The sequence below is a fragment of the Anarrhichthys ocellatus genome, unplaced genomic scaffold (genome assembly GCF_004355925.1).
Source record: "Anarrhichthys ocellatus isolate YVR2014 unplaced genomic scaffold, GSC_Weel_1.0 scaffold3, whole genome shotgun sequence".
Classification (NCBI taxonomy): Eukaryota; Metazoa; Chordata; class Actinopteri; order Perciformes; family Anarhichadidae; genus Anarrhichthys; species Anarrhichthys ocellatus.
In genome coordinates this window covers 6,874,641-6,898,306 of record NW_022280033.1, presented here as the reverse complement: position 1 = coordinate 6,898,306, position 23,666 = coordinate 6,874,641, and the positions used below count along the sequence as shown (strand labels likewise).

General features: G+C 43.6%; 1 protein-coding gene across 1 annotated transcript; it reads left to right on the top strand.

The window, feature by feature from the left end:
- The first annotated feature begins 731 nt into the window (after positions 1-731).
- Positions 732-22,538, top strand: LOC116399959 (protein FAM53B-like). Its single transcript, XM_031877501.1, has 5 exons — positions 732-878; positions 10,050-10,331; positions 12,191-12,245; positions 14,144-15,018; positions 20,994-22,538. The coding sequence occupies exons 2-5, from the start codon at positions 10,251-10,253 to the stop codon at positions 21,330-21,332; spliced, it is 1,350 nt and encodes a 449-aa protein (XP_031733361.1). The 5' UTR covers positions 732-878; positions 10,050-10,250; the 3' UTR covers positions 21,333-22,538.
- The last annotated feature ends 1,128 nt before the right edge of the window (positions 22,539-23,666 follow it).

Sequence of the window (23,666 nt, the reverse complement as noted above, 5' to 3'; positions counted from 1 at the left end):
TTGTTCTCACTCCATTTCCCTGGAAACACGCTTGAAGTGATCCTAACAGGATGTCTGTGGATTGATTTGAATTACTCCACCATGTAACGTTAGCGGTGAAGTTTTCCATCGCAGGAAAGCCAGACGTGGGAAAGATTCCTCTTTCAAAGCACTTAAACCTTTTCACGCTCTTCTTTTTTGCGTAATGTCTACCGTGACTACACCAGAGCATGATTGAGTCCCGTGAGACCTCAACGTTCATTTTTTTAAATCGATTTTTTAATAACTTTTTCTGGGTTATTGCTTAGGCTGGTTACGACTAGACGTGAACGACCAAGAGGCATAATAGCAACTTTTGGTTGGTTGATTAGTGCAATTCTAGCTTTCTTTATATAACTGGAAAGTTATCGCCTATTTGCTTGATAGACATCAATGAAAATCATAATAATAGAAAGTAGCACACGAGTATTGTAAATGCCTCAGGGAGGACCGCGGAACATACCAACTCGGAAGGTGTGGGGGTGTCTGTTTTAAATAAAGCTTTGAGCTGAGTGTTAGAAAGCCCTTAAAATAGTTGTTGTTTTCGATTACTAATTACACCGTAATGATTAAACTGTACAGTAACCCAATACTCCTGTTGCTGTACAAGTTTCTTAGTCGACAACGACTCTTCCGCCCCCCCCGCCCACATGGTTCGTCTGTACACGCATATTGTTACAAATCAATGTTAAAGGCTTGAAAGCAGCAGCGAGCCTCCAGCTGCTCGCAGTCCGGCTCAGTCCTGCGCTGGCTACTCTGAACGGGCGGCTGCAACTGCGACAAAAAAAAACTTTTGTGACTTTTCCTGCTTTGGCTTTTGCTGAAGATGACCTAACATCGACAGAGCCTCTGCTGGTCAGGTAATAGGGGATTTGTCCAGATACGTGATCGTTATAACTGTGTTGAGGCGTGCATCACCGTGTTTCTTTCACCGCTGTGGAGTTCACTGTGGCCGCTCATGCTGGGTTTTGCTGTGCGACTCAAAACGTTAGATGACAAACATTGTTGGGTTACTCTGGGCCATAAATCAGCAAGCAGGAATGTCTTTGTTTTCGTTGAATTATTCCATTTAATAAGTCTCTGTCTGCTAGTTTAGGCACAGTGCAGTTCGTGGCAAGTAGCACTCTTTGTGGATGTCACGCTATTGCCTCCAGCTCATGTATTACAACGTTTTCTGGACATAATTCGCTGTTTTGGAGTTTACAACTGAGTCTCACTTTGCTCGACCAGCTTGACCAACCTGTTGCTGCATTAGTGGGTTGCACAAAGCTCTGTGAGCCAGCAACCCCCCCCCCCCCCCCATATCTATCAACCATGGTAATAAAGCCCAGGCTGGTGTTAAATACAGTACCTGTGTAGGTGGAGAGAGGCCAGTGTGGTCGCTTTGCAGCTCATATTGACATATGGCTCCTTACCACAACCTGCATGAGTGTTTTGAGTCATAAGGCTTGGTTGCATATCTCTCACCAATCTCCACCACGCATTTACATTTTTTTTTTACTCCTTTGTGATCTGTAATTACTAATTTCCCTGCTTTTCTGAGCATATATCAGAAGTATTGAAGGTTAAAACTATGAGCCACTTTGTTCCTCAATTTCAGTTCTGTTTTCAGAGCAGAGATAAAAAAAAAAAGAAGGCTGCATCCTTGGAGTCAATCAAAATATACATTGTGTTTATAGTCCATTGTTATGACTACGTGAGTCATACACACTGAATTTATGCTATTACACATTTATGCAACTGAAACCAAGCTTACACATGTTGATGAGATACTGATAAAAACATAAAGAGTAAAGTCAATTGTCTTTTTATATCTATATGAGTGGATGTGTTAGTAGCTACGTGTCTTAATCACAGCAGAGAGTTCAAACTGCTTTATTGGCTTCTTAGTTCAAAATGAAAGGCACTCTGATTATGGAGCGCCATTGCAGCAGAGCACGAAACTTCTGATTTGTCAGTGTTTCCTTTCCTTTGTGGGTTAGGAAGTAACTGTCGGTGCTTATGTTTACCCTCTCTAATATCGCACGGCAGTTGGTTGATCTTTGTGGACACCATCAACACAATTCCACAAAGAACTGGTTTTGTACCAGGGTACCTTAATTGAAAATACCTGGAAATGTTTCTGGCTGCCACCATGGCAGCGGTTGTCCTTGACTGGCAGGCGATGGCTGGCTAGTTTGGTTGACTAAACAGGAATTCCATTGCTGTAGTTTTCTCAAGAATCCGGCTCAAAGGTGTATGTTAAGTTCATGTCGGAAGTGAAGAAGAGAGCTGGCTTTACGGTGGGATCACATTTCAGCTCTAGTGTCTAATTACACAGGGGATGTTGACAAATGCCTCACAAATACAGGTTAGGAGGATCAGAGGAGTATTTCTGATCTGCCTTTCCAGTTTCTGGAAGATTATGATGACCACACCTGGCTTTGATTTAAAAAAATAAACCACTGCTGGAATGTTACAGCTTGGTGTGTTTCAAATCCTATCGTGTGAACCTACTAATGTGTAGCTGTTGATTTTATCTGACAAGGGATGGGCTGCAAATGTTCGATATTGTTGCCAATATCTGAGTTTCGTAAAAATAAATGTAATACCTCACTTTGGCAATATACAAAAATCTGTTTTCTACAAAACCCCTTTTATTGAATAAAATGTGCCAAATGCATTATGCATATTTATGTAATACTGGCATAAACTACCAGTACTACTAATACTTTGAGTAAATACAGATGGAAATGAGCAAAACTATTATTTGAATCTGGAAACATATGGTGACTGACTATGTCAAAATCAAACATTCAATGGCCTTGTTATGGAAACATTTGGTCTCGTTCAATAGAGGTTTGAAACCAAGCCCAATATCTGACTAAACAGGAAGTAACACATTCTCATCACAGTTGCTGGTAATCAGTTTTTGCTTTACATGTTTTAAGTGAAGCCCAACATTTCATGCACTGCAATTGTACTCTGCAACAGCTCTGGCATTGTTAGTCTGTAGACTTGTTTTGGACATGCTATAGACATAATTTATGGAAGCAATTAAGGCCGGTGGTTTTTTTTTAAAGGGGATCGCTCTGCACTCCAGTGTGTGCTCAAGACGCGCACATTTGCAACGTCTTTGTGTTGCAGGCAAAAGGCCCTATTAGAGCTCCATTCTGTCTGTGGGCAGCTGTGTGCTGAGCGAGCCACTGGTCCATTCTCCCTCTGTGTGTACAACTCTCCCTCAGTCTACACACTGACACTTCCACTCTGTCAGTTTCTCTCTGTTTGACTTTCTCTGTATTTCATTTTCACTTTTTGCCAGTTGCCAGAAAAGGTGAAGCAGAAAACATTTCTGTTCTGCTAATACTGTGGCTCTCTTTCGTTCCCTTGTTCTCCGACCCAAGGCATTATGCAAAGCTAACAGAAAAGAATTGTTAGCCATGCCTGTCTGTGCCTCCATGCTACTTTCCATTCATTTGAGAAGCTTCCCTTTCTTCTCTGCGATCTGCAATCATAACCGCTCCTGCTTCATAAGTCTTGGCTTCAGGGAGTTAAAAAAACAAATACTTTATTATTGCATGTTGTCAGAATACTTGTTATTCTTCATTTTGTATATTCCTTCCTCACGATGGATTTGTAAGTCTGGCGTCTCAACGCCCACAGAGCCTACGACCTGCAGCTGAAAAGAAAAGAAAGAGGCATTCTCACGTACACCAGAGAAGCACTCCCCCAACCCCCCAAGACAGGCACCACTCTCTACTTAGAGATGAAAAGCATTCTGGGATGAAATAGGAAGGCTCCCATCAACACAATCCACAGTGGTTTTCCTATGTGGCGATAGTAAGGAATCATCTTAAGTTTAAAAAAGAAAAGTTGTCTCTGCTGTTGCTTTTTGACTCTGAAATGAGTGATTTTATACCCTCTGGGTCTTATTTCTGTCTGCATGTCCGTTTATTTTCCTGAGCTGCTTTGGATTGGCCTCTCCTCAAAATGTCAGCCATCACTTAGCTCCCGACTGAATCATGTTTATGTGGAGGTTAGCTTTTCTGTAGATCCAGTCTGGCGAAACAATCCCTAGAATAAAGAGAATTGAAAGTTTCGGTTAGTGTTTGGCACAGGCACCCTGTATTTCTAGTAGTCCTTTTACAGTCCTGTACAAGGAAGTTCATACAGTTAACTTCAATCATACAAGCCTGACACTTGTGTCCTTCCAAAGTAGATTTTTGTGCAAGCCTAGGCTTGAGAACAGAGCCAATGTGTCATGAAAATCTTGCTTGCACAAAGAAGGCCAATTATCATGGCGACATTGTCATAACGCTCAGCTCTCAGGCTCTGCGGTGTATTCTAATTGGTTCTCAGTAGTTTTACCTACACCTGCATATGATTCCCCAAGGACTGCTCCAGGCTGAACACCAGCAAGATTTACAACCAATTACCTTGCTGCAGAATGTCAAGATGTAGGATGGTGCAGATGAAGATCAAACATAAGTGTTGCAATAGAAAAGTTTAAGCCAATCATTAGTTGTCTGTTATTGAGCAAAATGTCACTTCTATTCTAACTCATAACCCAGTAAAAGTAAAAAAAAAAACTACTTTCTTGTTTCCCGTCATATGGACCTCATCAGTGCACAGTGAGGATGTAACAATTCAATGCAAGTCTTTCATCAAAAATTAGATCCAGTCACACATTCTGCTCACAGTTTGATTTGATATGATTTGATAAATTAAATCATTCCCATGAGTATAAGAGCTCTATAAAAGTTAAAACAAAACCGATAAATCATCACATGTTAAAACATGTGTTTGCTTTCCACACCTTCTTGACAACACTTGTTCTTTTTGTTCAGCCCTGCAGAATGGAGAGCTCAAAAACATTTTTATTTAACACGATTTCTTTGCAGTGTAAACAGCTAAAAACACCCCAAATGACACACTTTCAGTTGGCTTTCAAATATTGAACCGATGCAGCCGTTTTACACCACTACTACACCCCATGCAGATCATTCACAGGGTCCATATGTCGAGCTGAGCCCCCTCATGAATGAATGAATGGACCGGTGGAATGCTGCTCATAGATTTTTTTTTTTAATCCCAACCGTTGCACACTTTCAACCCGCCCATAATACACCTCCGCAACGTGAGCATGATAGTACGTAACACCGGTTATGTGGCTTTATTAGTTGATTGGTAGTGACAATCTGTACAGCATCACTTTCTTACACAACATAGGAATGGTCACCCTTAGAAAGCTGATCAGTTGCAGGGGGATTGCTAGCAGCGCTGGAGGCTCCCATGTAATGTATCCCTGATGGATTAGGGCTCTGCTTAGTGTGCACAGAACAGAACAGGCACTCATGGATAATGGAAGGAACCACAGGCGGAAAGGCTGGGATTGATGGGGGGGAGGGTGGGGTGGGGTGGGGGTTAGTGTAATTAGTGGGGTACCTGATGTATGGAGAGTCGTGGCATGCGAGGGTCACTCCAGGGGGCAAGAGGCCCCCATACCTCCCTTTACTCAAACTGAAACACCTGATCCTACGCCTGTCAAGCTTCTTAAGATTTCAGTTAACTATAGTTCTGGTCTGAAACACGGGGGTCGACCCCGAATAAGTTTCAGGCTGCCTAAATAGAGAAGCTGTGTTGTGTTTTGCAGGTTGCGTATCACCGTGCTGCAGCTTAGTAAACAGGCCTTGCTCAATAGTCCTGCCTCCTATAACAAACACACTCGCTAATAAAGAAATGATGAGTCGTTCAGATGTTGCTCTACTGTCTGTGTGGTGTCTGCCTTACTCACATCACCAGTTGCCACTGTTGTCATCTGTTGTGTACTTGGTTGCTATGGCTACCTATTAAATTCACAGAAACAGTGTACTACATACCAACTGTTTTATGACAGAAGTCCGAGAGACACTATCCCCCAAAAATATCTGTGAAATCTTGATTCTACTACACCACAATAGTAGATATGTTTAAGTTAGCCTTACCTTAAAGCTGTCACATACGAGTAAACCTATTGGGGGGCGATCCAAGTCACTACTTATTTTATGATGCAGCTTACCAAATGTGAAATTATGTTGGGATGTAATGTTTGTTGTTGTTTATGTGAACTCAACTCTGTCAGCGTGCTTGGTGGATATGACTTGTGTTTGTCTCTCTTCATGTATTTGGTAATAAAGTCAGTGCGTTCCACACCCAAATCAGCAGCGGCATGTGACCACAAGGGAAGCACAGCCCCTATACTGCAAGGGGAAGTGTGCTTGAATATTTGTTTGTTTGTACTAGTGTGTCTTCTTGCTAACTTAACTTAACTGGACTTTCAGGTTGAGTTCTTTTGAGCATCTGCATCTGTTTTCATTGCAGAGTTGTTATTATCGGTAGCCTCTCCTGTTTCAAAGTAACGGTGAGGCGAATTCTTCTTTTAAATTGCTAACAGGAACTTTAAGTGCCAGTTGTATTTACGCAGAGGTTGATGATCTCTGTCGTTGGAGGAGCGATCAGGGGAATCTGCAACAGGAGTCCAGAACCTGACTACTGACAACGCATAAAGATTGACTGAATGAGCTCTTCCTTGTTTATGCACTTCTGAGGATCTAGCGGTGTCGTGGCGTGTTGTTTTTGGCTCGTGTTTCCGTGCCACTGGGTACTCGGGTGATGGCCAGAGGATTCAGCGGTATGTCTTGACCTCCCTAGGACCATTTTTACGACCCCTCTCATTATATGAGAGAGGGGTGGCTGTGTGTTTGCCATGAATTAACAATCCACACTGCAGACCTTTCACAAAAGAATGGCTCTCGCTTTTATTCGGACCAGACTACAAAAAACCTGACTTGTGCAAAACTTTTCTTTTTGATGTTTTAATTATGGTTCCCATGGCCATATCCACTACGCAAAACAAATACCGACGTCCAGCGCCTTGCACCATAAAATGTGTTCTAGCGATGCAAGACTGAATAGAGAAAACTGTTCAAATTTGGACATTTGACCTTTTTGAAAATAAGAATCTGACATCCACACGGTGCTTCACTTGTATCGCACATGCAGTGTAATGTTGGTTCGGTCCTCGTCGTTTCATTAATATGAAATTAGTGGGTTTCTTTCAGCCGCAGCCACCGATCAAAGTCTTGACACCAGACGCGCTCTGCACAAGTATGCAGTAACCAGAGCCAATTGGTGATGGACACCAAACACCCCGTCAGAGAACTTTAGGGGGCCCCAGATAGGCTTCTATTCATCTGCCTGTACAAATCACCGCCTGGGCAAAGAGCCATATTATCTTAGCTGCCCTTTCTAGTGCCCTCCTGAGTCACTGGCTATTGTGAGCCAAGAGCTGCTGTCTGCACCCCAGAGTGCACAAGTCTGACTTGAATTACCATTAGATTTTAGTCCACTATGGATGTCAAATTTAGTTAAATGAACTTAGAATGTTTTATAGGCCCAAACAATATCATAGTTTCCATTTAGGGTAGAGGGTTGTCTTCAGTTTAGTGCTAGTATCCAATGTGAAATGACAACATAACATCTCAGGAGACATTTGTTTAAAACAGGCGTTATTGCACTAGTATGTATGATAGATAGATGAGTACGTCTTACACCAGATCATGAATTTCTTGGCTGCCATTGATCTTTACTGCATATTTTTTCAAACTGCAAAAACATGGTAGTTGAATTGCTCCTGAAAATGTCACATTTCTTGTAATTAAACTAACCCGAAGGGAGAAGTTGCACGTCCAGCTGCAGGATCGTGCATCATTTGATATCTACAATGCCTTGTTTAAATGATTGTGTTCGATAAGGGAGTACTTGTAGGCGAGGAGGTGTCCTGCAAACTGTTCTCATCCTGGATTTTCTTTAGTATGACGGCAACCGTGAGATGTAGCCAACAGGACGACTCACTTTAAGTAGTGAAAATCTGATCTGATCAGTAGACGCTGCACACAAATGCACTGCAGTTCTCTCTCCATTAAGCTCTGGTTTCCCCATCATGAGGAGTCGGTTCATTAAGTAAGCATGGCTCCAGGGTGGAATTCACACTCGGTCTGCCCTCTCCCATGACCCCACTTGCCAGTCACTACACATGCACACCAGTGCAGGACAGCATAGACCCACACGCATGTACAGACGCACATACTCGTTCTCACTGTCGAGGTGCTTTTTGAGCCCTGGTGGAACACGTCTCACTTCGGTCAAACTGCACTCTGTAACAACCTTTACACATGGCCGTCATGCTCCTCAACTCCCACTCTGTCTAACAACCACGCTCGCACAAACCTTGCTACACTACCGCGCCCCTTACTCGGTGTCAGTCCCAATCAGTAAAGCAATCTGCAAAACTGATCAAGAAGAACTTTCCCCTCTCCTCTTGACTCCCACCACCAACAACACCAGCCACTCTTGCCTGCGGAGGCCCAGTTGTGCTCCACTGACTCTCCGGGATAAATGGAGATAATGGGAGTCATATGCTAGCAGTTGGTTTGGGGCAGGCCTAAGTGAAACATTTATAGTCCTCATGTAGTCATGGGGCTGGAGAAGAGGGAAGGGATAGAGATGACACAGTAAAGTAACAAAACATGACTAGACTAGTTCAACATTTCTTTATCAAACCACCTGCCCATCTTTTTCTTTTATGATGGGTCCCTTTTTTAGTTTGCACAAGTTTCTGTCCCACAAAACTAATTTAACAGCAAGTGCACACTTGCACCCTTCTATCTAATGCGTGTTATAAAAGTGCAACCACCCTTGCTTAACATGAAACCACATGTTACACGGGCAGGATAACATAGTCGGCCTGGAACATCCATTAGCTTCATGTGTTGCCCCACAGCAGAAAGCTGTCATTAGTCAGGAGTTGATTGGGAGTAGGATCTGACCCACGCCGGTACTCTCTAATTGGATGCTGTCAGTGTGTTTGGTGGTTGGCTAATGACTGGGAGAAGCTCAAGGCCAAGGTCACTGCAGCTATTCCTCCTTTTTTTTTATTGTGATAAAGAAAGCGTAACTGGACCTTCCCGTCATTTACCCAGATCTTTCCAATGCGCCAAGCAACATCAGAGAGACTGAGTGGAGCAGACATGACAAGGCATGTTGAGCATATGGACCATCTGCTTTACATATAACTCCCTCCAAGTGTTTTAAGAGTTTGTGTTTACTGCCACAACTACTGTCTGTGCTTTACACAGACAGTAGTAGTTTTCTGCGTGGTGCAGGCAGTCGATGAGGCAACTGCAGCCCCATATATGTTCCTTCTCTATCCATACTTCTTAGCCACATCTGTAGTCATGTGCTGTGAGTGATTCCTTTTCCCTGATTAGCTAAACTTTGCTCTCTGTTACAGCATGTTTAGATTTCCATATGTTGTGTGGATTACGTTGACAAGCCAAATGTCCCATTATTTACGGGGTTAAGGAAACTATTTCACATATGGCAGCATGTTTTGTTTGACAAAGACGGTAGTTTTATAGGCGTGTAGCTATATGGAGAACTGGGTGGTTAAGTTGCTATAAGTGTTCGGGTGGTGAAAATGCTGAATGGAAAAACACATGTCAGCACTCCCTTTTCTCAACTATGTCAGCAGTGAAATTTTGCACAAAGTGGTTAAATTACCTAGTTTAAAATGCCTGCTCCGAATCTGTGAATGAAGCACAAACAAAGCATTTAAAAGGAGCTGTTATTTGTTGTGTTATCCATCCGGTCTTAGCACCATGCACAGTTCAAACAGCCAGGCACAGTAACTGCAGTTTGCATGTACTGGATGGTACATATTTATAGGAATTCTAATGAGCCTTGTATTAGATTGTTGTCTTCAGTAGATTTATGAAATAGAAATGTAAAAGTATTCATTTAGAATATGAACGCAACACTTAATTCAGGGGGCACATATTTTAGTTGGGAGGCTGGACTTGTCCCACTGGCTGCTATTTGCCTACCACTGCCTTAGGCTATGCTCAAACTTAAGCTGTTTTGTGATCAGACCAGATGGTGTTCTTTCTGTTGTGTCCGAGATATGAACCCAGCGTCAGTGTATTTACTTAGCTCATCTCTTTCCGTCTACACAGGGATCGGCTGAAGTGTGAGAGACGCCCTCCTACCTCCGCCACCGCCGCCATCAGCATTCGAGGGCTGCCTTGCAGATGGGAGGTCACCAACCGGTCGCCCGTTTCTCCCAAATGCACTATCTGCCCTCCGCCCTTGTCTAAGATGGCCGCCTGTGGCCTTCTCCTGAATCCGAACAGACTGGAGCAGAGCTGCGTGCTACCATGGTGATCATTTTCTTGAAAACACTGGAAAAGAAGAAGGCTGTCGATGATGTGAACTCCAACAACACCGAGAGACGGCTGGTGAGAGGAACTTAACCTTTTGAATTTCCCACAAAGCAAACCAGTTGTTGCAGTCCAAGGGCTGCAAGGTGTTTCACGTGTTAGGCATTAGTCAGCAAAGTGAATCGGTGATGTGATTATATTACATCGGTGCGTGACTACATGCCACAGATGACACATTTAGTCACGTATAATACTACTACTACTCGTTTGCACAATGCATGTAAACGTGCCAGAATGGTAAGTCTTTATCTTTAGTTGTCATTAATGTCACAGTGAAATGAAAACAAACTACTTTCTACAGCCACATGAGAAGTTCCATATCAGTTTCATTTTTTGATGTTCACCACCAAGAGGTCCAGGATGTGTTTAGCTTAGCTTAACACAAAGATTGCCGGCAGGAGGTAAAAGCTGGCCTCATGTAGCTCAGTCCAAATAAAAAAAGCATTCTAACAACTCAAAGCCATTTTGTACAGCTTCTATGTAACACGTGTTAAACAGAAAATGGATATCTTTGTTAAAAAGGAGTTAGCTTACACACTGTATTTTGCCACCGAACCCCCCTGTCCATCTCGCCCCATTTCACCCTCAATCGTGAACAAGACCCAGAGATACTCAAACTCTCTGGACTGGGGCAGTGACTCACTCCCAACCTGCAGGGTGCAATCCACCGTTCTCCGGCAGAGAACCATGGCATCATACCCGGAAGTAGTGATTCTCATTCTGCCCGCTTCACACTCTGCTGCAAACCAATCCGGCGCTTGCTGGAGTTTACCTTTTGATGGCACCAACAGACCCTGGCTTTAAACTAAATCAGTTAATACACAGTATAAAGGCTTTTGGAAAAGTTTCCATGAATGTTGACCATGTTAGCACAATAGCCTTTATTGTGGATTCTATGCCTTGTATCTTAGCAAACATTTTTTTGTTGTAGTGATGACCTCGAGGTGAGTCAGAGCAATGCATCGTGGCATTTCCCTTTTGTCCTTTGCACAGACAGCCACCACCCTGTTGTAAGAAGTGAACTGTGAGCAAGGATAGGTGTCTGATGAGAAGATAAGCGCGAGTAGACAAAACTTTGTAAAAAAATAACTAAAAAACTAGTGTGTATATAACAAGTGTGGTGTGAAGTTTTTTTATATGACTCTCTAAAGGGTAAAATTATCGTCCAGCATCATCGTTGTAAAAAAGTTCGAGTAAATTTTGAGCGAACTGTGAAACGAGTTTTTGAGTCTGGTCTTACAAGCTTAAAAGAATTGGTGAATGAAGACATATAAAGACATTTGGAGTCACGTTTCAAATAAATGTAAGTCAAAAACAGTCATTCCATTTATGTTAATATAAAGATATTGATTACTGCAACTACATGTAAAAATAAAGTATAGACTCATTAGAAAGTGATCCTCTCAATTATCACTTCTGACACACTTGAAGTAGAAGTCTGCAGAGACCCTGCCCTCTGCCTGTATTTTCATATTTCATCAACCTCTATGAAGACGTAGCACCCAGGTGCCAGATCATAAGAACGCATCCAAGTGGAAGCTACAAAAGCGATGGACACAGCGCTGGCAAAACGGCAAGCTCCGAACACTTGAACTGTGGTCAGGGGGCGTGCGCTTCTGTTCTCATTGAGCCGGGGAGGAGGGGCCAACTTTCAAAGTTGTTTTTACCAACAAATCCTACTCATTGTATCTTTTTAAGTAAATATACTTTGTCACGTTCCACCACTGGACCTACAGGGTTGCAGAGATTAAATCATTATTGATTTTCTCATTTGATCGTGGTATGATGGAAAACATGTTGCACGTTTTCCCCCAATGTTTTGATTTGTTTTTGTGTCTCCCTGACTGTCGGTCCCTCTGTTTGCCTGTCCTCCACAGTGTAAGCTCCACACCATGAGCAGAGGGACCACCCTCTTCTCCTGTGGAACTGTGGGTGGGTTATCTCAATTTATGTCTCTCTGTTTGTCTTTCCTTATTTGCAATGGCAATAAAAAAAAAAGTCCCATCTTTCTGTCCTCTGCATTCACTCAAGATCCGGACGCTGGGACAGTACTAATGGTTGAGGTGGGGTCCTTTGTCATAACATACTTTCCTGAATGTAATAGCATAATGGATTGCCCCTTTAACCCATTGTTAAATTGAACCATCAAAGTCAGCGACCCCCAACTATAACCGTCTCATTGTTAATCCACTCGGTCTCTCACTTCTCCCTTTCTCTGTCAGTCACTCATCCCCCTCTCATGATCAGGGTGCACCTGCGTCCACACAACGTTGCACACCACTCTCATGGGAGTGACTATAATTGAATATGCTGTTGCCTATGTCAACAATTTCCCTTTGGCTCCATCAGTGTCGCAGTAATTGCCCCCTGTGTTAAAAGACATGCTACTGTAAATTCAAGCCCCCGCTATCATGCCGCATGCTATGTGATGTTACAGGGAGGAGCATGGCTTACTGTTTCCACTGTTAATGTTGGGCATTCATTGTCTAGCATGTCTTGTTAGTTCAACCAACACTTTGTATCTTGCTTTCAAAGGATGGCCTTTTGAAGTTCATCCCTTTCTCCCTTTGTCAAGACATTCCTGTCAGGTCGTCACTGTAGCCCCCGTACATTGTTTGTCCGCCCAAAACAATGATTTCCGTCCACAAGTCTGTGAGAGAGCGTGCCAAAATTGGAGACAAGCATCCAAAAGGACGGGAATTTGGATCAGCAAGGGGCCCTTTTTGCCAAAAGCTTGAATAGATTCACAACATGACCACTTGGCTTCGTAGCTCAAGCCACTATGGCCCTTTACTGTAGGTGTATTATCTCCCACAACTGTGTGATAGACTCTTTTGTGCAGATGGGGAAATAGCTGGCAAGTCATGCTGCTTTCTGAAGCATATATTGCTAACCACTTGACTAGGGGGAGTGACTTGCCAACTGGTTCACTGGCTGATTCTTGTCGTAATATGTAGATCAAGTTTTTTTTTGAATCAACCGTCTTCAGGTCCAGGTTTTAGATAGTCAGGAGTGTAGATGACATTTTTTCTGTTAGGTACCTTAAAAACAGCAGCCATAACCTTTAGTGGAACGACTTTTTTTTGTACTTAGGAACAGACTTCATTGGTGATCTAGGATTTCTATCATAGTTTATTGTCTGTATCTATGAAAGTAATAGAGACAGGAACTTGATTCTAATGCTTGGCGCCAGAACAATTTACAGCTGAGCTTTTCTCTTCATGTCCTCCAGCTGTTTATGTGAAAAATAATCAAGACATGGCACACAGTGATCTTTTTGAGTTATGCTGTTGGCAACTCAACAATTCAGTATATCATAATTAGCACTTACTTAATAACATTGTAATTGTAATTAATAACATTTAAGTTCTTCAGACGTACAAAATATGAATGCTTGCTGTCAGCTTTCAGTAGTTACACAAGAGCTGTGTTTGAACTGTGCAGCGAGTCCCAATCCTGTCATTTACCATAGAGCAGATGACCGAAGAAAGATTATTTGTTCAGATGTATCACAGCTTTTCTGTGTTTAACTAGACTCAAATGACCCAACAGAAAGTGTGTTCAGCTTCTTCGCTACTGCAGTTACCAGACGATAATCTCCATCTTATCCTCACAGCAACCATTCCCTCTTGACTTAAGCTTGCTTCTGTTTGTTTGTGCCCTTGTGTCTGTGTGATTAAGTATCAAATGTTCCTTTCTTCAAGCTAGAATTCATCCTGCTGAGATCAACATATTGCAAGTTTAGGTTTTTATTACCGAATAAGATGACATACAAAGAGAGCTGTTATTGAGGTCCATGAGATTGAGTTTGTATGTTTTGAATATTGCAGAGGCAGATAGGTGGCTGGACCTGGGGCAAAGCTGTGCCATCCAGCAGAGAGCTCCCTGCCAGGCTGGTGCCAGTCTGGAGAGCCTCTGGGATGTGATGCCGGAGCCGGGGAGCTGGCACTGGTCCAAGGAGCCAGGCAGTGCCACGGCAATCACCAGTCTGATAAGAGATCTGAGCCTCGGCAACAGCGGCATGACCACCCTCCACTCCCCCACCACATCCACCACTGCTCACTACACCACTACAGCTACCAGCCAAGCTCCTACGGCACCCCCGAGCAAACGTCAGTGTCGCTCTCTGTCGTTCTCTGATGAATTTTGTGGGTTCCGCTCATCTTGGAGGCCCCAAGGCTCCCGAGTGTGGACAACGGTGGAGAAACGAAGGTGCCACAGCGGAGGAAGTGTTCGGGGAGGAGCGGGTTTCTCCAGTGGTCATCTTCCCACCATGCAGCGTAGCTCCAGCTTCAGTTTGCCCTCACGCTCCAGCGTACCCTCAGATGGTGCCATGGAGCTGCAATTCTTCAACCAGCAGCTGCCTCCCCACCCTCAATTCACTGCCTCTCCAGTCTCCCCTACCTCTCCTTCCTTACATCATCACCACTCCCTCCATCACCACTTCCTCAGGCCCCTCTCCCTCTCCCATGAGCAGATCAGCCTGCCAGAGCTTCAGAGGGAGGAGGCGTCGGAGGCCAGCTCTCCAGACTCCACCCCAGAATTGGGGAGGCGAGCCAGCCTGAGAGCCAGGGCCACGGGGTGTCTGTCCCGGAGCAAGTCCCAGCCCTGCGTGCTGAATGACAAAAAGATTGGTATGAAGCGCAGAAGACCAGAAGATGCCCAGGAGCAGCGGCCCTCCCTGGACCTAGCAAAGATGACTCAGGTTAGCTGGAAATTTCAAACACATGGTAACATGCACAGACAAGCACACACACTTACGTTCAGCTCAATGTGTGTTATTATAATTGACTCGCTTCACAAAGTTCAGTATCCTTTACATGCACTGATTACATCAACATAACATGTTCTTAAATCATAACATAAATCGGCATTAATATATTCTGTAATCTTGCTTTAATGCTGCAAAATGTCCTATTGCATTTAGTTACATCCTGGACCAAACACACTTACCACACAGACAAACACCTTTTTGTTCTGAGATCAAGGGGACGTTCAAGAGATCCTCAAACACAACTGGGCCTGTTTCTCTCTCTCTCTGAGTCTGATCAGAGAACTGGACTAAATCAAGCTGAATTAAGTTTTCTGGGTCGTCGGTCCGAAACTTCAGGGCTTAGTGATATCAGGCCTCCCTCACTTTAACTCGGGGAGTGGTGCTTACTGAAGAAGCATTCCTCATGTTCGGTCACGCTGCCTAGCGCCACGCTCTGGCAAGCCCGGCTCCGGTTTATCATTTCATTTACTCTGTTGGGTAAACAACCCGTCCGAAGGTTGGACCCCTCACCGTTCATTTGCTTCCTCTCTACTTCTACTTCTGCCCTGTATTCCCATCTTTCATTCCCAGTACTGCTTCTTTCCTTTGCCCTCTGTCTACTACCAGGCAGCTGGAGGAACCAAATGTCATTCATGATGGGGATATTTGGATGAGTTCTGAATTGCTTTCCCCAAAACAAGAGTTTGTTTGTTCTTCTGTAAGGTCAGAGGAAGCAGTGCAACAGCCAGAGGGTAAAAATGACCCCTGGACAAACCAAAACCTAAAATAGAAGTATTTTAATGACATGTGCTGTTTTGATGCTTGGCAGTGCTCTGATGTTTTTACAGAGCCCAGAAAGATCTCGATTCTTCACATCCTGCCTCATTATTCATTTGAATGCTCTTGAAATTCTACATAAAAGGTATAGCAACAACGGCGGGCATCAATACCAAATCCAGCCTGTACTCTCGTACGACACACTAAAATCTTCCTTCAACTTACCTCCTGTCTCGGAAATATGGTTCTTTTCCTGTTCTCCTAATAGAAAGTACCATCAATTTATCCCTCTACCCCTCCCTTCCTCTTCCCAAAGATTTCTGTTCCCAGCCAGTCACCCTCAGGACCTAGCCAGGGTTGGATCAACAAGGCTTTGGTAATGGAGCCTAGCGAGCATGTTTCCTCTCGTCATGCCAACTGCTAAGAGGGGAAAATCAGGCACGATGATCACAGCTGTATGCACAAATACACACACACACACACACACACGGAGTCAGTTTTACGGTAACGCCGGTCCCAGCAGTTCTCTGATGCAGGAGCAAACATTTGCAGATGACAGGCGTCGTATCTGTGCTGAGCAGTCAACAGGCAGAGCCATTGTTTCTCGCCCCAGACTTGAGTGATTGCGTGTACTTAGCACTGTTGAAATGAGTCGGGTTGTGCAGGTTAGATTCTTAATTTCCATATCTACTGCTACTGTGTTTACTTTCTCACTCTTGTGTATGCCTGAAGTGAGAAAAGTAAGCAGCAACACAGCAAATTCAGCACATTTATCTCACTTTCTTGTCTTTCTCTTCCTACGCTACTCAGACTTAACTTGATGTTAGCCTCCTTGACAATGACCAGTCCAGGTTAAAGGCTGCATGTACTGTGCCCGGGAAGCTAAACAAGCAGTGTTGTGCTATGTCACGTAAATGAAATAACCTGAAGCACCTGTTGAAGATGCTCATAGCTGTCATAGGTTAAAGAGGTGGTTTGTCTCAGTGATAGCTAAGGGAAAGCTCTAGTGCCTGGCAAACTGTCTGGAAAAGGAAGTGATAATGCGCAAACGCTGGGCTGGTTACAACCTGTGTCTGTTAACCTTCAGGGAACAGCTGAGATTTTAGCACCACATATGTGAATTTGTGGCTTTGCCTGTTTTTGTTTTTTTAATGGATTTGTACCTGCAGTTACTTGTCACATATCTGGCATTAGACTATTATTTCTTCAGCTGTTTTGGGGCAAACTGGATGTGTGAACTAACCACTGACAGTCCGTGTTATTTAAGTGACACGCTTTCTTCTTTTCCCCTGGCTACATACACACTTTCTCCCTTTCACTCCTTTCATCACAACACTCTCGAACTGAAAAGACATCCCACTCCTATGGAAGCATTGGACAGACTAAATGAAAAATGAAAATGGAATCTTGCATTCTCATTTACCACTTACTTGTTGGTAGCGAAAATGTAAATTGCATTATTGAATTTTGATTTAAATTTTGACCTGATTAATGCATATGTAATTGTGAAATCAAATGATATTCCGCCAAATGCTTCTATACTGTCTGCCCTCTCTTTGAGTGTACACTAAGAGTTATTACCTATCACACACTTGGCACCATACTTTATCCCTTTTATAGGTGTGTGTGTGTGTGTGTGTGGATGAGTAATACAGTCCATGTAAGAAAAACTAAAAACAGTAAAGTCTGTCACTTATCTCCCTATTGCAGAGATGTTTTTTTTCTTTCATTTGTTGGACCATTCAATGCAGAAGGTTGTCGTAAAGTCTGCCGCAGGTTGGGGTGGGGAGGTTAAGGATTGTGAGGGTCAACATATTACAAGTCCCCGAGTGTGTTGTCAGTGGAACATGGTGTAACTTGGCCTCTAGATTCTTCAACCACGTCAATGAAGGCGGGTGTGAATTGTGGGGATGCATGTCATGCTTATCGGCTATAGCTCGACTACCGTAGGGATTTCCGTGTGACCACCCCCAAAATTCCTTGAATATTCTCCCTGTCTGCCTGTTGTATCGGTTCATTCCTCTGTCCGCTGCCTTATTTTGATCCCAGACTGCCTATTCACCATGGCCCTTCGTTGTTGTTTCCTCTGCATAGTGGGTGTAGCGAGTTGTTATCTCTTGATTCTAGGTCACTTTGCTGAATGATGGTTGACGCAGCTCACACTTTGCTTTTGAGGAAATGGCCAATGTGAAATGCCTCGTTATACATTTTAAAGAAAAATTACAGGCCATCATTGGCTTAACTGTGTTAGCAGTATGGGTGGTAGACGGGGGCGTGTTGAGCCAATGCCTGGATGTGTGTGTGTGAGCGCGAGTGCTTGTGCATTCAGGAGAGAAATGGCAGGGTTTAGAAAGGGGGTATTATTTCTGCAGGGGAAGCTGGCAGACAAACTCTTCACCCTTTCTCTATTAATATCTTCTCCCTGGCCCAAGTTCAACCTGCTCTGCTCGCCTTTCTCCATCTTCCTCCATTCCTGGGATGGCACACATGGTGATCATAGCTGAGCGTCAAGCCCCGCAGGTATGAGAACACCTAGGTTGGCGTCTTGAGGTGCGGTGCTCGAGGTTGAAAAAACGACATGAAGTGACTTGTCCCAAAGGTGCTCTGTTAAGCATTGCCAAACGACAGTGTGCAGTCACCCCCGCTTGTTCAGCCTTTGATTCATCTCAACATATTTATCCTGTGTGTCTCATCTTACTTGGATGTATTTTCACCTTTCTGCCATACATTCTCTCTGAGGAACAAAGCAAAGGCAGACACAGACAGCAACACAGATAATTGATGCAAAGGTGTCCAAGTATGTAGTCTGTCTGTCTGTCAGGAATGAGTTAAGTTAATGTACTCATTATGAATCTGTAAATACAATGCCAGTACCCGCATGTTGTTGTTTATCTGTGTGTGTGTGTGTGTGCTTATTTGTGTGTGTATGTCTCAAGTTCACAACAGATCCTTTGCCAAAGTACTTAGCAGGGTGTTGTTAGTTGTTTGCCCTAATTATCAGGAGGATATTTGCCTAGCCTCTTGGCTTTTGCTTGTGCTTCTCCCACAGCAGCTGCCTTTCGATCCCCACGTTGTTTAAAATTTTGTTACAGTGGGAATTTTGGTTGTGTTGATTGTGGTTTAGAATAATGGAGGATGTCTACCAGAATATCAGTTGTGTACATAAGTGTTTTATTTCTTTACTTTTAATGATAAAAAAATGGAAAAGTGAGCTCGCTTTTAGAGAATAATCCAGTGTGAATGGAATAAAGTTGTAAACCTTAAGATTTTCAATATGTCATATTTCATTTTTGATATTATTTATTGCCAACAAAGCGACATCATGAATCTGCTCATAGTTTGTTTGGTAAACAGATACAAGACTTGCTGTGCGTTCCAATACCCATACTACCATAGTATTCTAGAAGAAGATTTAATATGTCCTAATACATAGTACGTTAAATGCAGTGTGTGTCCTCTAATGCATCCGGTCGCATTTTGCAGAATGCAAGCCAACAAATGACGAAGTAGTATGTCCAAATTGGATGCAAACTGCATGCAACAGTGTGTACTTTACCAGAACAGCTGCAGCATGTACTAAAAGTAAAAAGAAGTATTATGTGATTTGGGAGGTACTCTTGCTCTTCTTCTTTTGCACGTCTGGCGTGTTTGTTACCCCAGTGGTCGATATATGTGTCATACTATTAAAGCGCCATTGCCTGCTGAGCACTGCACTGAGTTTGGGCCCAATACTTCAACAATTGTACCAATTTTAAGGATTACAGCTTTAAAGGGCCAATTATTTTGTCAGAAACTAATGAGATTAATAAAGTAATTTACCCATCTGCTTGTTATGGCAGTGACTTATGTGAGATGCATCAGCATGAGGTTAGAGAGCCTAAATGTGCGTGGTTATGGTGAATATGGTGAGTGAGTGAGTGAGTGAGTCCATCTGGTTGGGGGTCTGCTCAAGTGAAAGGAAAGAACACACAGGCAAAGCTGGGTACACAGCAGAAATCTAACCCTGCTCCCCCAACACACCCACCCAAATCCCAGTCAACCTCAGTCGATTTTATAGAAAGCATATTGTGGAGAAGCTGCCTCTCCCCCTCCTTTCTCCCTTCCTCTCGTCTCCTCCTCTGCTGTGATAATTAGTAGTGGGGTAATACCGGGGGTTGAACAGAGAGAAAGAAATCCCCTTTTCCACTCCAGTGGGGTAACTACAGCAAAAGCCAAAAGGCCTCGCACTCCTCACATGAGCACCTTTAAGCATTTGCAGATGAGGTATCCTGCGGTTGAGCAGCTTACATGTAAAGTCAATCCAGCACAAGTGATCCAACCTTCAGACAGCCAAAATCCTGCGTTGTAGTTTTCTTTTGAACTGTGCTAAATCAGAGCAAGGAAAAGAGTGAGTCTACTGAAGTGAGACTTAAGAAAGGGAGACTCCCAGCTCATTGTACCAGGAAAAGCAATGTCCTAACACACTAAAGAACATTAGAGGTGTCCGTCATGTAAACCGAGGCTCTATAGAGAAAACCTCATCTCTATTCACCTCCATGCCTCCAACATCTGCTGCTGGGGCACTGCAGAGATCATTAACCCCTTCACTGCGCTGCACGGCTGCCTCTCTTTGTTGCACGGAGGAATTCAGGGTGGAAAGAGAGCACGAAAGACAACTTCTTAGTGAATTAAATCTCCCTAAGGTCAAGTGCGGAAACGCAGGCAGTTGTTCACATACAGATTCTCCCCGTCTGTCCATAGAGGGCAGAACTACAAAATATCAGAACCACAATACAAGTTTGGGTTCCCAGTATGTGTTTCACATTGGCTTCAGCTGTGATAAATAGGCATAAGTTTGAAACAAGATACCTTTTGTGGTTTGCAACTCATCTCAATGTTTTGTGTGTTTTTTTTTTTTCTGAAGCCAGAAGGTTTTGTGTATGTTCTTCGGCGGTTGTTTGTCTACTTGTGTGTTTGCGTGTTTACACGCTCGCATGCCGTCGATGAAAGGGAACGCCAGCTCTTGGCTGCCCACACTGAAACCCAATTTCAAACTGACATCCAGGAAAACCCTGAGCTTTTATAGCCTCATTAGAGTGAAGCCAGAATGTGAACATGAGCTGAGGAACACAAACAAACATGTATTTTCCCTCTTTGTCTCCTCTATACAGAAACTTCAGACTTTTCAGAGCTTGAGCTGCCCCGGATTCTCGGCCACCGACGGCTTCCAGTCAGGCCTGCCCCCTCCCACCTTCAACCAATCAGATTCGGACTTCTCTGCTGTGTCCGAGTTGGGACTGGAGTCACGGCAGGAAGTGGCAGGAGACGACGAGGAAGAGGATTCTTCCTTCGAGGAGCTGGATAGCGACTCGGCATGCAGCGTGGACTCGCGGCCCGGCTCTCCTGTAGGCATCGTGGGCGGTAAACGCACCCTCTGGAAGGGTGGGACACAGAGGGACATTTTCCAGCTGGGGGGAGAGCTCGATCTTGATCAGATTGAGAGAAACTGAACATTTTATAGGAGATTTAAAAAGAGTGAGTCTGGACTGTTGTGGAAAGTTACTGGACATTGATGATGTACCGAGAGATGGCTATTAGGAAGGGCTGTGAGTGGAGGAGTGGACATTGAAAGGCAAAGGAAAGGAAAGTGACAGATTATAAAGGACTAAGTATGTTGTTAACGACTGCCTTTTTAATGACACATTTGCCTTGAACATTCTTACTGTTTGAATCAAAAAGCAGTGACCTTAGTTGTTTTTTATTGGGTATTCAGCTTAACTCAGGAGCAGGAAAGTGAGGGTTAGTCTTAAAAACAACTCCCAGCCCCCACTGTCTTTTCAACCTGATGACCTTTCCAAAGTCAGCTAACTGTAGGTTTGTAGTACTGTAGCAGTAGCTGGGCTTGCCTGTATTTAGCTTGAGTTTGTTTGTTTTTCTCAGAGAAAGTGGGGGTGTCAGGGAAGGGGTGAAACAGGGAGGGTGGGGGGAAACAACATGAAGACGTATCTTCTCAGACTTACCTTTGACCTTCCTCTTTTTTGTGCACACATGAAAATCAGATCTTTTTGCTGAATGTAGGCTCAATAAGCTTTTCGAGGAGTTCAGAAAATGACAGTGCCTTCTTTTGGATGTTTGCTCTACCGGTTCTCTAGCCTCAATCGAAGCCACCTTTTCTGACCTTTCTTTTGGTAGTTTCTTAATATGCAAATTGTATATTTGAATTAAACACTGAATCTCAAGGTATCAGTTCTAACATCAATGTATATTTTTCTAAGTAACTGTTTTTTATGAGTTGTTTGTGAAGGAGGAAAATACAAGGCCTTTTCTCTAACAGAATGAAATAAATTTACAACCTGCACTCATATGTCTGGTTTGATTTCAGCTCATTAATGAATGCTTTGTACTAAGACAGATTCCACTTTGACAAATCAAAGGTCTGAATAAGTTGCTCAGTTTCCAGATACCCTTTAGAAGTTGTGCCCACTTCCTGCTTCACATTTCAGAACCATTTCACCGAAGCTCACTCATTCAATCTTTATTGTTTTGAATGTCGATAGATGCATTTCTGATGTCCTTCTGTTTTAGTCATTTACAGCTCTTGATGAAGACGGCAAGTTAAGTAAACATCTGTGTAATGCCCTGTTGTTGTCCACCTGCCCCAAACAAAATGGCAGGAAGTCTAGACATGAATTATCCCTGGCCTGTAACCCAGCAGTGACCAGAGGAAGTGATGTCAGGAGAAAATTTCCCTGGACCTGTGAGGCAGACGGACAGAAAAGTGTGTTCCTCCCTGGGATTTCCTATCAAGTCTCTCTTATGTCTGTCCAAGTCACTAAAACAAACTTGAAGCACCTGCCACCTATTATAAGACCTACATCTTTGCGGGTCTCTCTCTTTAAACGGCATTAAAGGCTTGTGTCGTCACTATTACTGGCCACCGGGGAAGCTGAATGCTGACATAAAGAGATAGGACAGATTGTTTTTCCAACACGGGGAGGAAAGTCTTGGCTGCAGAACAGTGTTTACGTCCAAAACAGGATGTTCCAGCCAGTTGCAGCTTTTCCTTCGATCATGGCCTTGAAGGAAGGTGAACTCAGACATCTCAACCCCCGAGGTGTTGGCTTACACAAACACTCACCCAAACGCGCACCACACACACACACTCATTCAAAGGCCCTGAAATGGATACTGTTTGCTTCGCTTGTATATGCAGAGAACCTGTCACCCGGCCAAGAAAACTGTATTAGCTGTCACTTTTTCATTCCCAATAGGTGAGAGATTGTCTGTCCATCTCTAGATGTTGCAACAATAAGGATTAGTTGATGACAAGGATAGAGGGCTCATATTTAGAGGATGGAAAACATAAACTGGCTCAGACATCTGTTCACGCGTCACTTCTTTGACTTGACACAAAAAGGCTGGAAACACAAAATCACGTTGCCATCAACAGCAGTCTGGTTGCTCGCTGCTCCCAAAGATCAGTGAACTACACACACACACACATTTCCTCTCTAACAGGAAGTGGCGGGCTAAGTGGGGGGGGGGGAGTGAGTTAATATCTGAGGTAAAAGAGCTATAAATAGGGAGCATTGTAGTTGCTGCTGACAAATGTAGACATTGGAGAGAGGGAGACCGGAAAAAGGCCACGTTACACACATTTACAGCGCCCTGGACTGCACACAGCCTCGATTACATGTGAGAAAACATTGGCCGTGTTTTCAAAGCAAGCTGTGTTTTACGCTGTCAGCAAAATACTTCAACTACCCTTTGAGAACTTCAGAGGTGGTCAGAATAATGACATCACTTATCTCAACCTTTTTAAGGCGTAATCTAGTGTTTATGCC